General features: G+C 56.2%; 1 protein-coding gene across 3 annotated transcripts in view; it reads right to left on the bottom strand.

Annotated features, from left to right (window-relative positions):
* The window catches only part of TTC39A (tetratricopeptide repeat domain 39A), a 47,772-nt gene that overhangs the window by 22,542 nt on the left and 10,734 nt on the right, over window positions 1-14,496 (bottom strand). The window contains exons 1-2 of one of the 3 annotated variants that reach the window (XM_051999716.1): window positions 13,931-14,143; window positions 6,429-6,533 (exon numbers count right to left, since the gene is read on the bottom strand). In XM_051999716.1, the coding sequence (XP_051855676.1) occupies window positions 6,429-6,533; window positions 13,931-13,968 (143 nt within the window). In that variant the 5' untranslated portion in view covers window positions 13,969-14,143. Of the gene's footprint in view, window positions 1-6,428; window positions 6,534-9,373; window positions 9,603-13,930; window positions 14,144-14,496 lie in introns of those variants that run through there. The other 2 variants (XM_051999714.1, XM_051999715.1) reach the window with 2 other exon arrangements.

Below are 14,496 nucleotides of genomic sequence, written 5' to 3'. Positions count from 1 at the left end.
CGGAGTCACAGCCAGAAGGTTCTTGGGTGGCTCCTGATTTTGCAGGTAAGGAAATTGAGGTCCCGAGAGGTTGACCCTCTCTCCTAGGGACTCACCGTTGGTAAGGAGGAAGCCTGATCCTGAAACCTCCCACAGAGCTGGCTTTTCCACTCCCTTTGTCCCCTCTCCTGCAGCCCCCCCCCCCCCGGAAGCTCCCTGGCTCTCCCATGACCTCGCCGTGCCCTCCTGTTAGGAATCGCACCGAGGGTCTGTGTAGGCAGAGCCCAGGATGTGGGCCTGGGAAGGACCCCAGAGGCCTCAAATGGGGGCAGCTTTGGAACCAGGTGGGAGTGAAGTCAGGAACAAAGTACAGCCGGGATGACAGCGCACTTTAAAACCAAGTCAATGTGGGAGTCCGGAGGGATCCTTCTGCATGGATTAGTGCCCTCTGCCCCAAGCCCTCCTTCTGTGGATGAGCCCTCAAGGCCCAGCAGGGCCGTCCCTTGCTCCCTGGGCCTCTCAGAGACGCCGGCCTTCCCCAGCTCCCTTCTACACAGAATGCCCAATGAAGAAAACTGGGGCTCCTCTCCAACTCCACTGGGCCATGGCAGCAGGGGAGGCAGTCCGTCCCTTCTGAGCCCTCCCATTCATCACCCTGGGTCCCTCCTCAAAGCTTCCGGGGTCTTCTGCATGGGATGCTTTGTGAAAACAGCCTTTTCTCCTATTTCACTGACTAAAACTCCCTCTTCTCCCCCCCTCAACTCTTGGCCTTAGCTCCCAGGCCGAGGGGGCCCTTCTCTGGGCCGGGGTGAGCCTTCCACATCCCCGGGGATCCTGATTCTTCCCATCTTCTGCAGCAGGTTGTCTCTACCATCCCCACCCGCTCATTTATCCTCAGTTTCTCCCTGTCTACGGCTGCTTCCTCCTGCCTACAAACACACCCGTCTCCTCATCCTCAAAACGCCTTCCCTTCGTCCATCCCCAGTCCTTCAGCGCACTCTCCCTTTGGAGCCAATTTCGAGAAGCTTGTCTGGAAGCTCCCATCCCCCTACCATCTGCCTATTGCACAATGGAGTCTCTCCCCACAGTTACCAGGGCTCTCTTAGCCACCAGATCCAATGGCCTCATCCCTGTCTCCATGATACTTGGCCTCTGACACTATCCATCACTTTCTCGACTGAACACTCTCTCCCTGGGTCTTCAGGACCTGTCTCTTTGTCTGTCTCTCTCCTCCTGACCCATTCCCTGGTTATCCTCCTACCTCTCTGACAAATCCTCAGTCTCTCTCTTTTGGGGGGGGATTCTCAACCAGGTCAGGCCTACAAAACTGTGGGTGTTTCCCACTAATATGTTGTTGGTGGAATTGTGAACTGATTCAGCCATCCTGGAGAACAATGTGGAACTGTGCCCAAAGGGCTATCAAACTGTCCATACCCTTTGACCCAGCAGTGTCTCTACTGGGCTTTTATCCCAAAGAGATCATTAAAAAAAAGGGGAAAAGAAATATGTGTGCAAAAATGTCCTTTTTGTAGTGGCAAGAAACTGGAAACTGAGTGGATGCCCATCAGCTGGAGAATGACTAAACAAGTTGTGGTCTATGAATGCTATTGTTCTGTAAGAAACGACCAGCAGGATGGTTTCAGAGAGGCCTGGAGAGATTTACAGGAACTGGTGCTCAGTGAAATGAGCAGAATCAGGAGATCATTGTACACAGCAACAGCAAGATTATGTGATGAGGCTCTTTTCTCAACACAATTCCAATAGACTTGGAATGGAAAATGCCATTCACAACTAGAGAAAACTACGGAGATTGAATGCGGATCAAAGATGACTATTTTCACCTTTTGGGGGTTGTTTGCTTTTTCTTTCTCCAGAGTTCTGTTTGTTCTGATTTTTCTTTCCCAAGGTGACTAATATGGAAATACGCTTGACATGATTATGCACGTATAACCTATTATCAGATTGCTTGCTCAGGGAAGAGGGAAGTATAGGAGAGAGAACTCAAAATCTTATGAAAATGAATGTTGAAATGAGGTGATTCAGGCCGATTCCAATAATTCTGTGATGAGGAGGGCCATCTGCATCCAGAAAGACTGAATGTGGATCACAACAGAGTATTTTCATCTTTTTTGTAGTTGTTTGTTTGCTTTTTTTTTTTTTTCCTTTCTCATTTTTTTCCTTTTCGATCTGATTTTTTTGGTGCAGCATGATCAATGTGGAAATATGTTTAGAACTGCACATGTTTAACCTACATTGGATGACTTGCTTCTGGGGAAGGGAGTGGGGGAAGGAGAGGAAGAAAAAACTTGGAACACAAGGTTTTGCAAAAATGAATGCTGAACACTATTTTTGCATATATTTTGAATATATGCAATATTATTATTATTAAAAATGAATGTTGAAAGCTAGTTTTATATGTAATTGGAAAAATAAAATACTATTGAAAAGTAAATAAAAATAAAAAAATAACCTGTGGGTGTTCCCTAATGCCCCAATATTGGGCTTTCTTCTCACTCTGGATTATTTCACTTGTCAATCTCAAGGATTCAATTATCATCCCTATGCTGGTGATTCTCGAGCCTACGTCTCCAGCCCTGGGCAAGTGACTTAATTTCTGTTTACCTCCCTCTTGTTCGACTTTCTCATCTGACTGTGGTGATGAGAGTCTGCGGCTCAGACCCTCTGATTCGGTCCCTTTTGTGAGATGTTGGAGCAGAAGGCCCTTTCTTAAGAAGTTTAAAAGAAATGAGAGGGCAGCATCGCCTAAATTACATCATGATGATGATGATAAAAATAATAATAGGAGGAATAATAGAAATGAATGTAGCATTGAGAGAAATTCTTCTTCTTCTCTCATATTAATAGCCAATTAAGTATGATGCTATCTAGGTTTATTGCATTTTAATTGGGTTTATTTAATATTTCCTGACTTCCAGAAGCAGGGAAAGCTGCCCCCATTTGAGGCTTCTGGACTAAGAAATGGGCCCCATATCCAGAATCACCTTTGAATCTCTCTAGGGACTTTTGCACCAGAGTCAGGGAGACAATGAGTTGTCCGTGTGTCTTCTATCTCCTATGATACTGACGGTTCTTTGGGACTGAGATTAGGGCCAAAATCCAAATTGGTCTCCCCAACAGGGCCCAGCGTGGGACCTTGCCTATGGCAGGTATTCACTAAATAACCTATGGCAAAAGAAAGTGCACAGAGGGGATCACAGACTAGAAAGGACCTTAGAGGTCCCTTCATTTTATAGAAAAGATGCATCAAGGTGCTCTCTGAATCCGTCCTGAGGAGGAACATCGACTCTGGATGCAGAGGCCCAGCCCAGCTCGAACCTCGATTTCCTCCTCTGGAACATCAGTCAATCAACTGATGGATCGGCCAGGCTTTCTGTAGTGCTGCCTAGGGCGTGCTGGGGACACCCGGAGAGAAGGAAAAGGCTCCTGAGCCCTGACCACCTAGGGAGACGCCAGAGCTGTCAGCACGTCACAAGCCCAAGACGTTGGGCAGACCCCGCCACCATGACTCGGACCTTGAGAGCCTCTGGCTCTTAGATACAGGATTTGACTGTTATTATTGGTTGGTTTGGGGTGTTGGTCTCAGTTTAAGAGGCCAGAAACCAGGCAGTTTTCCTAGGCCATCCCCCTTCTAGGAGAGCTAAAGGTAGGACTGGGGAAGCCAGGGAAGGCCCCAGGAGTGTCAATGCCTTCTGCTGCCTGATCCTCCCATCCTGGGACAGAGGCCTGCCCAGAGAGAGCTGCTCTTGTCACAGACTTCCTGCCACTATCGCCATCCCTCCACAGCCCCCCAAGGCCAAGCCAGCCCCAGGGAACCCCCCCAAGATATCCTGTCCAGAAAGGGCCTAGTCAGGCGGCCCAGCTCTCTGCCTTCTCCCATCTCCACACACGGCCCGGCTGCTTCGGCCTTGTCTCTGGACCAGCCTGCCCCCTCGGCTGTACCCCGCTGAGCGTGCCCCTACTATGTGCCCGACTTCCCACAGAGCTTGACGGTTCTGGGTTCTAGATTCCCTTCAGCCCCTATTGCTCTTCTTGGCAAAAAGGAACTTTTCTGTTCCAGAACCCAGTCCCCTCCCCGCTGACCCACAGGCTTGGTTCTGTCTGTCAGCTCTACCTCCCTTCTCTCTCTGCCTCGGGCAGCCCAGGCCTCATCATCCCCAGCACCCCGGGCCACCGCCCAGCCCCAGCCCTCATCCCCGCCCTCTCTGGCTATGGCAGCGCCTCCCCCTCGGCCTCCACCACAGCGGCCTCCCCTTCGGCCTTGTCAGGTCTGGTCACGTCACTCTCCAGCTCAGAGACTTGTCCGGCTTCCCACTGAATGCCAATCACAGTCTGACCCCCAGGGCTGGCCCTCGAGGCCCCCTCCAGCCTTATTCCATAGGACTTCCCTTCCCTTTGAGTCCTTGTGTCCCCAACACTGGACTCTCCCATCTTCTCCATCTCTGCTCTAGCCTTTGCCGAGGGCCTGCCCCAGCCCCGTTACTCCTGCTCTCAATCCCAGCATCTCCTCCAGGAAGCCCTCCCTCTGCATGCGCTGCTGCTCCTCGGGGCCCCGGCACACTCTGCCTCAATCCCCGGCTCTGCCATTAGAAGCGGGGAGACGGGTTACATTCTCTGGGTCCCAGCTCTTCGGTAAAGCCAGCAGGGTGGGCTCTCCAGGGTCTCCCCCACTTGTGCAGCGGCTTTTCTCTGGGGGACAAGGACGCCTCCTCTTCCCTTTCCCTAAACCTCTGGCCTCCGGACTAGGATGGGGTGTCAGGGACCAGGGTGGGGAGCATGGGAGCGACACCTTCCTCTCCAGAGTTGTGGGGCTAGCAAAGGTGATGCCCCCTCACCCTGTGGGGTCTGAGGGTCAGCCTTCCAGAGTCCCAGGCCAGGCTGCCAGGACAGAGGCAGGCCCAGGGCCCTGAGACCAGCCTGGAGAACAACCCTCAGGCTGCCAGAAGCTCAGAGCGTCTGAGCTGCCTCCTGGCCCGGCATTTACCTGACCAAGCATTCGGCCATAGCCCTCCTGACAAGCCGCCCTCCAGCCTCTGCTTGGAGCTGGTAGGGAGGGGAAAGGGGAAGAGAGGGGGGAGAAAAAGAGGGGAAAAGAGAAGGGGGAGGGAGAGAGGAGGGGAAAGAGGGGGGAAGAGACAGAGGAGGGGGGCTCCTCAAGGCCCTAGGTAACCTATTCCTCCTGGGAAAAACTCATTACTAGAGTGGGTCCTTCCAGCTTCAATCCATTTTTGGCACCTTCCTGCCACAGCGCCCAGGTCTGCCTCCTGGGACCAGCAGAAAAAGCCCACCCCGCCCCCAACCAGAACCAGTCAGACCCTAGGAGACAATTATCACTTTCTCTTCCAGTTGAATTCCCCCCCTCCAAACCTTCAACTGGTTCTCCAATGGTACCAACCACAGGGCCCTGACCTTAGAGTTGGGAGAAGAGGGTTTGAACCCCAGCTGGGACGCTTACCCGGCCGTCTGCAGGCCCCTTCACCTCAGCTGACTTATTTCTGCATCTTTAAAATCTCTAAAATGGGTGCAGTAATCCCCCCTGTCTTCTTGACAGGGTCACGTGAAGAAAGCCTTCCACCCAAACACTCCAGCAACAGAGGCTGCTTTCATCCCTTCCCTGGAGCCCCCTCCTCCTCCCAGAAGCCGTCTCCGATGTGACCCTGGTACCGGCAGAGCTCTGCCAGCGCCACGGGCTACAGAGCTCAAACATGGCCGCCGTCCTGGGGCCAGCCGCGCCAAGGCCCGAGAGGCTTCAGATCAGCTTCCGGGGAGGAGTCTGCCAGAGACCCGCTCCATGTCACCTGCGATGGCTGGGGTCAGCATGGGTGGGCTCGGTGCCTCAAGGAGGGGAGCCACCATGCTGCTATCATCATTACAGATAAAAACAATCCCAAATGCCCTTCGCTCTTCTTCCCTCTTTGTCTGTCTGTCTCTGTCTCTGTTTCTGTCTGTCTCTTCCTCCCTCTCCCCCCCTTCCTTCAAGGCTCAGCCTCGGGGCTCCCTCCTTCCTGAAGCCTCCCCTGATCCGCCAAGTCCGTAGGGCTCTCGAATCCTTTTGGTCTACACGTATCTCCCCCCACCCCCAGCCCCTAGACGGGCAGGTCCGGAGGGGGCAGTCAGGATCAGAGAGCTAAGACCACAGAGCAGAGGAGTGTGTGGAGTGGCCTCCCCCAGAGACCAGAAGCTCCTTGCAGCACAATCTAGTCTGGACTTACTAAGTCACGTTATCTCACTTGATCCTCACAACCACCCTGGGAAGGAAGCGCTATCACCCCCACTTCACAGATGAGGAAGCTGAGGCCGGTTCAGTGGTGCTGCCCGTGACATGGGCTCAAACATTTGCTGAGAAACAAACCCCCCAACCCCTCACTGCCCCCCTCCGCCCTCCCTCCCTCCCCGAGCCCCCACAAACTTGTCAGGGAATCGGCTCCTACTTGGGCTGCAGGTAGGTGAGGGCCTCGGAGAACTGGTTGGTGAGAAAGAGGTCGAGGGCGGCCATGCATTCGTCCAAAGCCACGTTCAGGTTGGACATGGAGGGTCTGTACCAAAGAGACACCAAGTTTTAAAATGGAAGGGACCTCGGCCCTGTCAGGTGCAGCCCGCCTCTCACCCCGGATCCCTGGGCCATGGAAGGGAGACCTCCCGGGACAGGAGGCTCCCTCCCTCCCCGGCGGCTCATGTTACCCTCGCTCTCCTGGGGGTCGGCTCAGCGGTGCCTTGGGACTCAAACCCGCGCACTTTCAGGGCCTGAGACCCAGAGCGTGACCTCCTCCCATGAAGCCCTCCCGGCACCCGGCGGGCACCTGCTTGCTGGCATTCACGCTCTTTCTATCAATGTAAAAGCTCCCAACGGAGGGGAAGCTCTCCAGGGGCAGGGAACGTGCCTCTGGTCCTACCAATCCTTGGCCCATCACGGCCGTTAATAACGAGCTGACGGGGTTAGAACGTGCCAAGAAAGGCGTCCCGGTGCTGGACACAAGCCTGCTCCTGCCCCTTCGCCCCTGTAGGCCTCAGCTGCTGGGCCAGCCGGACTCTGGGGCCTATTATTTTTTTTATTATAGCTTTTTATTGACAGAACATACACATGGGTGATTTTTCATCACTGACCTTTGCAAAACCTTCTGTTTCAACTTTTCCCCTCCTTCCCCCCATCCCCTCTCCCAGATGGCAGGCAGTTCAATACATGGTAAACATGTTAAAGTATGTTAAATACAATATATGTGTACATATAAATATACAGTTGTCTTGTTGCACAAGAAAAAATGGATATAGAAAGAAGGCAAAAATAACCTGGGAAGAAAAACAAAAAGCAAGCAAACAGTAACAGAAGGAATACAAATGTCATGTTGTGGTTCGCACTCATTTCCCAGGATCTGGGGTCTATTTGCGCTGTAGCCCCCGGGGCAGCAGGAGGGGGCCCAGCCCCCCACAGGTCCCGCCAGGACCGACTGGAAAACAAACCATGGAGCTAGCGCCGGGGCACCCGAGGCAGGAAGACTCGGAGTTGGGCGCCCTGACCCCTGCCCTTCTCCAGAAGGGCCTGATCTGCCCCAGCAAAGCCCTGACCCGGGGGGCCTCGGCCCTGCCAGGGCCGCCCAGACTGTCTAGGAAGGCTTCCACTCTAACCCCCCACCCTCCCCCGCTCCTCCCCTCCCAAACCAGCTCCCTGCTGGAGTCCTTTGTGGGCTGTCACAGCACCCTCCCCCAAACCTTCCAGGAGGGGCAGAATCCATTCCCCGCCCCCAGGGCCACACATGGGAAGCGCGCTCTCCCTGACCACCCTGAGGAGGGAGGAGCCTGAGGCCTCCAGGGCAGGGGCATTCCCAGAGAAAATTCCCTGCATCAAGAAGGCCCACTGACATCAGCTCTGCATCAAAAGGCAGAGGCTGGAGCAAAGGGCTCAAAGGGGAGAGTTACAGAGAGGAGGCTTCCCAACAGTCCGGGGCCGCTCAGAAGGTGGTGAGCTCCCTGCCCACGGAGGGCTACAAGGAGCATTTCCTGGACAAACTATAGCAGGACCATCAGGCCCGGCCAAGACGCCTCCCATCTCTCAGACTGTGGCTCCCGGGAGGACAGGACAGCCGTACGGGAAGGCCCTGAATCTGGGGTCCATAAACGTGTTTTAGTTTTAAGAATATTTTGAGATTTTGCAATTTTCAATGCTGAAAAGTTACCCATGCATATATCTTGTAAATAACAAGCTATAATAAAAAAGAATATTTTGATAATCACATTTCACCATCATTCATTTCCTTTGTAATTCTATGTAATTTATTTTAAGCATCAAACCCATGATTCTGAGAAGGGATGCACAGGCAGGAGGAGGAGGAGAAGGAAGGAGGAAGAAGGAGGAAAAAGAGGAAGAGGAAGGAGGAGGAAGAGGAAGAAGGAAGGAGGAAGAAGGAGGAAAAAGAGGAAGAGGAAGGAGGAGGAAGAGGAAGAAGGAAAAAGAGAAGGAGGAAGGAGGAGGAGGAGGAAGGAGGAAGAAGAGAAAGAGGAAGGAGAAGGAGGAGGAAGGAGGAAGAAAAGAAGGAGGAAGAAGGAGGAAGAGGAGGAGGAGGAAGGAAGGAGATGCTTCTCCTCCTACTCCCGGTCAATGGCCCAGCCTGCCAGAACAAGACTCAAAAAAGGGCAGAGATCAATCCTCTCATGTTACAGACAGGGAAACTGAGGCCCAAAGTCGCCCAGCGCTCATGGCAGCTCCAGCCCCATCCAGCCAGACTCAGGGGCCTGTCCCTCATCCCAGAAGTGGGCATTTCCTCCAGAGGTGCTGATTGCAGCCCAACACTACCCAGCCAGCCTGGATCACTCTTATTCATCTCAATCCAGAAACATCTATTAACTGCCTACTGTGTGTCAGACACTGAGGACACAATAATAACAACACTAATAATGACAATAACAATAATAATAATGACCCCCAGAGACTGGGGGTGATCACCCCAAATCCCTCAAGTCCTCCGTGTTCTAGGGTGGGGTGGGATGTTTGGGGTTTGGTTCTGCCTTTTTGGGCCTGTTTTGGCCTCTTTCTGGCTCGAGCTAATAGTTTCTGTCTCTGTCTCTGCCTCAGTTTCTGATTTGGTCTGTCTCTCTTTTCTATCCTCCCCCCTCCCTTCCTCCCCCCTCCCTCCCCTCCCCCCCCCAGCCTCCAAGCTAGGCCTTAGGCCTTCCTCCTCCTCCCTCTCCCTTCTCCCCCCACACTCGGGACCGCAGCGGCCCTTCCCCCACGGCCACCCCGATGGGGGGCCTCTCTGAGCTGGGCCTACCCTGCACCGCCCCCACACGCGCGGCCCCTCCCCGGGAACCACCCCTACCTTACGCTAGCCTGGGGCGCCCTTAACTTGGGGAGCCCCCGTCCCCCTTCCCCCACGGCCGGTACCTGGGACTGGGGCTGGGGCTGGGGCCCGGGTCGGGGCCGGGGCCGGGGCCGGGGCCGGGGTCGGGACCCGGGCCCGGGTCGGGGCCGGGGTCGGGGCCGAGGCTTGTCCGCCGAGGTCTAGTGAGGAGGGCCGCAAGTCTCTGCATTGGTCATGCCCTTCAGCCCCCCTGCTGCCCTGGGGCCGGCCCATGCCCGGGGAAAGGGGAAGAAGCGGCCCCGACCTTGGACCGGCGCCCCTGACACACGCGCCCCCCCGCACACGCGCCCCCTACGGGCCGAGCCCGGGGCCAGAGCGAGGCTGGAGCAGAGCGCCCCCTGCCGGCGGCCTGGGACGGGGCAGGCCAGGCCAGGGGGCGGGGCTCTGCTGTTGCTGCCCCTCCTCCCTTCTCCCTCATCCTCTTCCCTCTCCTCCCCTTCTCCTTCTTCCCTCTCCTCCTCCTCCTCTTCCTCCCCCCGCTGCCTCCCTCTCTCTCCTTCCTCCCCCCTCCCCCCCTAGGTCTGCTTCTCTGAGCGCCCCCAGCTCCTGCCCCCCCCCCCCCCCCACAAAAGCATCCCACGCTGCCTATCGGAGGCTGTCGGCGTCCTGTCTCCCGTTAGCTCCCTTAGGGACAGGCTGCCTTTGATCGAATCCCGGAGCTTAGCGCTGCCTGGCATGCAGTAGGCGCCTCATAAATGCGCACGGACTGTCCGTGGCCGGCTTGGTCTGCAGGAGAGCCGGCACCCGGCGGGCCCCCAGCGCTGACGGCCCCCGGGCGGCCAGCCCCCCTTTCCTCCCTCCCTCCCTTCTCTGCCCCCCTCCCCCGCGCGGAGCCACTCGCATCCTTCCCCTGGTGACTGCGGGGATCTTTTCCCTGAGGATCGATCACTTGCATTTAAAACCCCTGCACCTGCTGCCTTTGATCAGCCACCCCCTACTCCAAGCTCCCATTTCTCGGGTGTCAGATTCTAAGCCCGATATTTGATGCACACACTGTCACACTCACACACTCACCCTCACACACACACTCACCCTCACACACTCACACACTCACACTCACACACTCACATACCCTCACACTCACTCACACACACCCTCACACACACACTCACACACACTGTCACACACACTCACACACACCCTCACACACACACACTCACACACACTCTCACACACACACACACTCTCACACACACACACTCACACACACCCTCACACACTCACACCCACACACCCTCACACACTCACACCCACACACCCTCACACACTCACACACACCTCACACACTCACACTCACACACTCAGAGCTCTTTTCATTCAGCCTGCACTGATTTTCCTCCCCAGAAGTTTTTCCCATGGGTGTTTTTCCTTCCCTTCCTCTCTCCCCGTCTCTCCCCCCCCCCCCATCTCCCTTCCCCCTCTCTCCCCCATCATCCCTGAGCATCCTTTGCTGAAGCCGGGCGGGCTTTTGGAGCCTCCTGACTTTCAGGGCTACGGAAGCTCAGAGGGGCCTAAGGCGAGGAGTGGTGGGTGGTCCCCGGTGACCAGCCCCCCTTCTGCCTGACCCAGCTCCTTTAGTCAAGATTAGAAATCTCTCAGTCCGACATTTGTCTGGGTCACACTGGACCTCGGTCCCTCGGCCCACAGTCTGGGGCCCACATTTGTCTCGGGCCACACTGTTGGCAAGAGCAGGAAGCGGACCTCGGTCCCCTCCACACACTGTGTGCGCCCTTTCCTGTATCTAGCGCACAGTAGGTGCTTAACAAATGCTTGTTGATTCTGCCTCTAAATCCTCTTTTTAAATGTTTCCCTCCTGCTTAAGAAGATTAGGGTGAATGTGGGGTCTGGGGGAAAGGGTTCTAATTCATGTTGAGTGGGAGGCCGACCCACCTCGGGCATCTCCTGGGTCACAAGGCAGCCTTTACCAGCCCTTGGTAAATAATATCAAGGCTGAGTAAGAGTAGGGAGAGAACTGAGCCAACATGCAGGACTCAGCCCTAGAGACGGATCCCGGGGTGCCCTCTGACCCCAGAGATGGATCCCGAAGTGCCCTCTGACCCCAGAGACGGATCCTGAAGTGCCCTCTGACCCCAGAGATGGATCCTGGGGTGCCCTCTGACCCCAGAGACAGATCCTGAAGTGCCCTCTGACCCCAGAGACAGATCCTGAAGTGCCCTCTGACCCCAGAGATGGATCCCGGGGTGCCCTCTGACCCCAGAGACAGATCCCAAAGTGCCCTCTGACCCCAGAGACGGATCCCAAGGTGCCCTCTGACCCCAGAGACGGATCCCAGGGTGCCCTCTGACCCCAGAGACGGATCCCGAAGTACCCTCTGACCCCAGAGACGGATCCTGAAGTGCCCTCTGACCCCAGAGATGGATCCTGGGGTGCCCTCTGACCCCAGAGACAGATCCTGAAGTGCCCTCTGACCCCAGAGACGGATCCCGAAGTGCCCTCTGACCCCAGAGATGGATCCCGGGGTGCCCTCTGACCCCAGAGACGGATCCCAGGGTGCCCTCTGACCCCAGAGACGGATCCCAAGGTACCCTCTGACCCCAGAGACGGATCCCAGGGTGCCCTCTGACCCCAGAGTTGCCAAAGATTTTGTACCTGCCAAGGAATTGCTCTAGTCCTCATGGGAATACAACCAGCCGGGGGCTGTGCCCTCCTCCACCCTCTCAGGGAACTGAGGCTTGGGCCCACAGAATGGACAAGCCCCTGTAACCTGTTACAAGCCAGGAAAATGAGCATTTATTAAGTGTTTACTGTGTACCAGGAACTTCACCAAGTGCTTGAGAGATAAAGAAAGGAGAGAGAAAACCGGACAGAGAATGTCAGAGCCGGGAGGGCCTGAGAAGACTCAGAAGAAAAGAGATCTGCCTTCAAGCATGTTCCGGCTGTTCTTCCCCAAATGAGAACTGTCCCAGAATGGGACGGGCCAACTCGGAAGGGGGTGAGATTTTCCTCATGGGGGATCTACAAACCAGAGTCTGGGGAGTCGCTCCTCAAGGGCGACTCAATAAGGGCTTCTTGTGCAGTCCTGGAAAGGTCTGGGGCTACTCTGAGAGGCTGTGACTGCTCCCCCACTGTACCTCAGCTCCCCCATTTTATACGTCAGCAAACTGAGACCCAGACAGGAGTCGACTTTGAGCCAAAGCCGGAGGCTCCCGACCCTCAGTCCAGCACCGTTCCACCCCGCAGCCCAACAAGTGCTCAGATCAGATCAGGCTCTGATTATTCCTGATTTATCCAGTCTATATATTATTTGTGTAGAGTTGCGGAAATAATATTTATAAAAAGCTTAGCATGGTGTCTGGCAAATATAGGTACTTACTGAATGCTACGTTCCCCCACCCCCTCCTTGTTTCCTTTCCCCTTTACAGAAAATGGGGGCCAGCCCAACACCCTCATGTTACAGATGGCAATACTGAGGCCCCGGCACTGCGTCTCCAACCTCCAGCGCCGGTCAAGATCCTCCCCCCATCATAACCTCAGTGTCTCCCTGCGTAACAGGGTAATGTAATGATAGGGAACATTTCCAAAGCACTTTGCAATGATTCTCTCACTTAATCATGACAACCCCGGGAGGCCGGTAGCTGTTGTGATCCCCATTTTACAGATGAGGAACTGAGGCAGAAGTGGAGTGACTTGCCCAGGATCACACAGTAAGTATTTAACTATCAGGATGTTTACATCAGGTACAATTCGAGGTAAGATTCTCTCCATCACTTTCCAAAGTCTGGACGAACAACAAAGGTCACACTGGAAAAACTCTTTTCTTTCCCCGAGGTAGTTGGGGTTAAGTGACCCGCCCAGGGTCACAGCTAGGAAGTCTCTGAGGCCAGATTTGAGTTCAGGTCCTCCTGACCTCGGGGCTGCTGCTCTCTCCGCTGCCCCCACATACTGGAAAATTTAACACCCGGCTCTGAACTCTGTTCTTCCTGACTCCAAGCCCACTGCAGTTCCCGCCGCCTCCCAGAGTCCTATCTGTGCGGTCTCGGGCAGTTACTTGATCTCTCCGGCCTGGGAGTCAGGGACTGCGACCTCAGACATTTACCACATCTCTGACCTTGCCAAATCCACCTGCCTCAGTTTCCCCATCTGAAGATGGGAATAAAACTAGCCCTGGCCCTGAAGGTGGTTGTGAGGAGCACGACGGCTGACACACAGTAGATGCTTAATAAGCGCTCGTTTCCTGCCTGCCTCAGTCTCCACACCGGCCTCGGACCGACGTCCCCCCCCACTTTTATTCTGTGGTTCTGGGATCCCGTCTATTAAATGAGCAGCAGGACTTGGGGCTCCCTCCGTCTCTTGCCCCCCTCCCGCAGTGTCCCAGGCCCTCTTCCTGTCCTGTGCAAGGGCTCCGGGAGGAACAAGCTGCCCAGTGCGCCTTGAGAAAGCCCCAGAGTTCCCGTTGAGTGGGGGCGGGGAGGGGACCCCCAAGGCTTCCGCCTGTCCCGGCAGCCCCCCGAGGCCCAGCCCGTGCCCCTTCCTGGCCCCACCCCCACCGATTAGTCATGCTCAGCCCCCTTCCAGCGCCAGCTGGTTCCTCCCAGGAGCCCGGCCGGGGGAGCACTTACTCAGCGGGCAGGGAGGCGTCATCCCCCGGGGTGCTCATTGGGGGGGCCGGCAGGGTCCGGTCCAGCTCCAGGGAACGGCTGGGACTCCTGGCTGCCGGGAGAGGCCGAGGGGCAGGGGCCCTGGCCTCCGCTGATTGGCCACAGGGGAGGCTCCACGTCTCCGGCCAGCCGGGGCTCAGGTGCAGGGCCGGGCTGAAACCTGAGCCCCGTCTGTTTGCTTTGTGAAGTCATCCCTCCTGCCTCCCGGGAAGGGCCAGGGGACGGGAGAGCCGGGCTCGGGGACCTCCCCCGCAGCGCTCCGGCTCCTTGGTTGGACGGAGGGGAGCGCGAGGCCCCGGACCAGAGTGCCACGGGGGGCAGGGCCCGAGCGGCCGCGGGATGCCCAGGACGCCCCCCTCCCCGGCCCTTCCCAAGAGGGAAGCTGACAGCCCTCCCTGCAGGCGGGGGCACAAAGCTCACCAAACGCCTGGGGAGGGCGTCTGCTCTGTGACAGATGGGGAAACCGAGGCTCGGGGAGGCCGCGCCCCGGCTCTGACCTCGCGGGCTCTCTGCGTGAGTCCGGCTTG

The sequence above is a fragment of the Antechinus flavipes genome, chromosome 4, assembly GCF_016432865.1.
Source record: "Antechinus flavipes isolate AdamAnt ecotype Samford, QLD, Australia chromosome 4, AdamAnt_v2, whole genome shotgun sequence".
NCBI classification, from domain to species: domain Eukaryota; kingdom Metazoa; phylum Chordata; class Mammalia; order Dasyuromorphia; family Dasyuridae; genus Antechinus; species Antechinus flavipes.
Note: the sequence above shows the minus strand (reverse complement) of the source record. Positions and strands in the feature narration are given on the sequence as shown.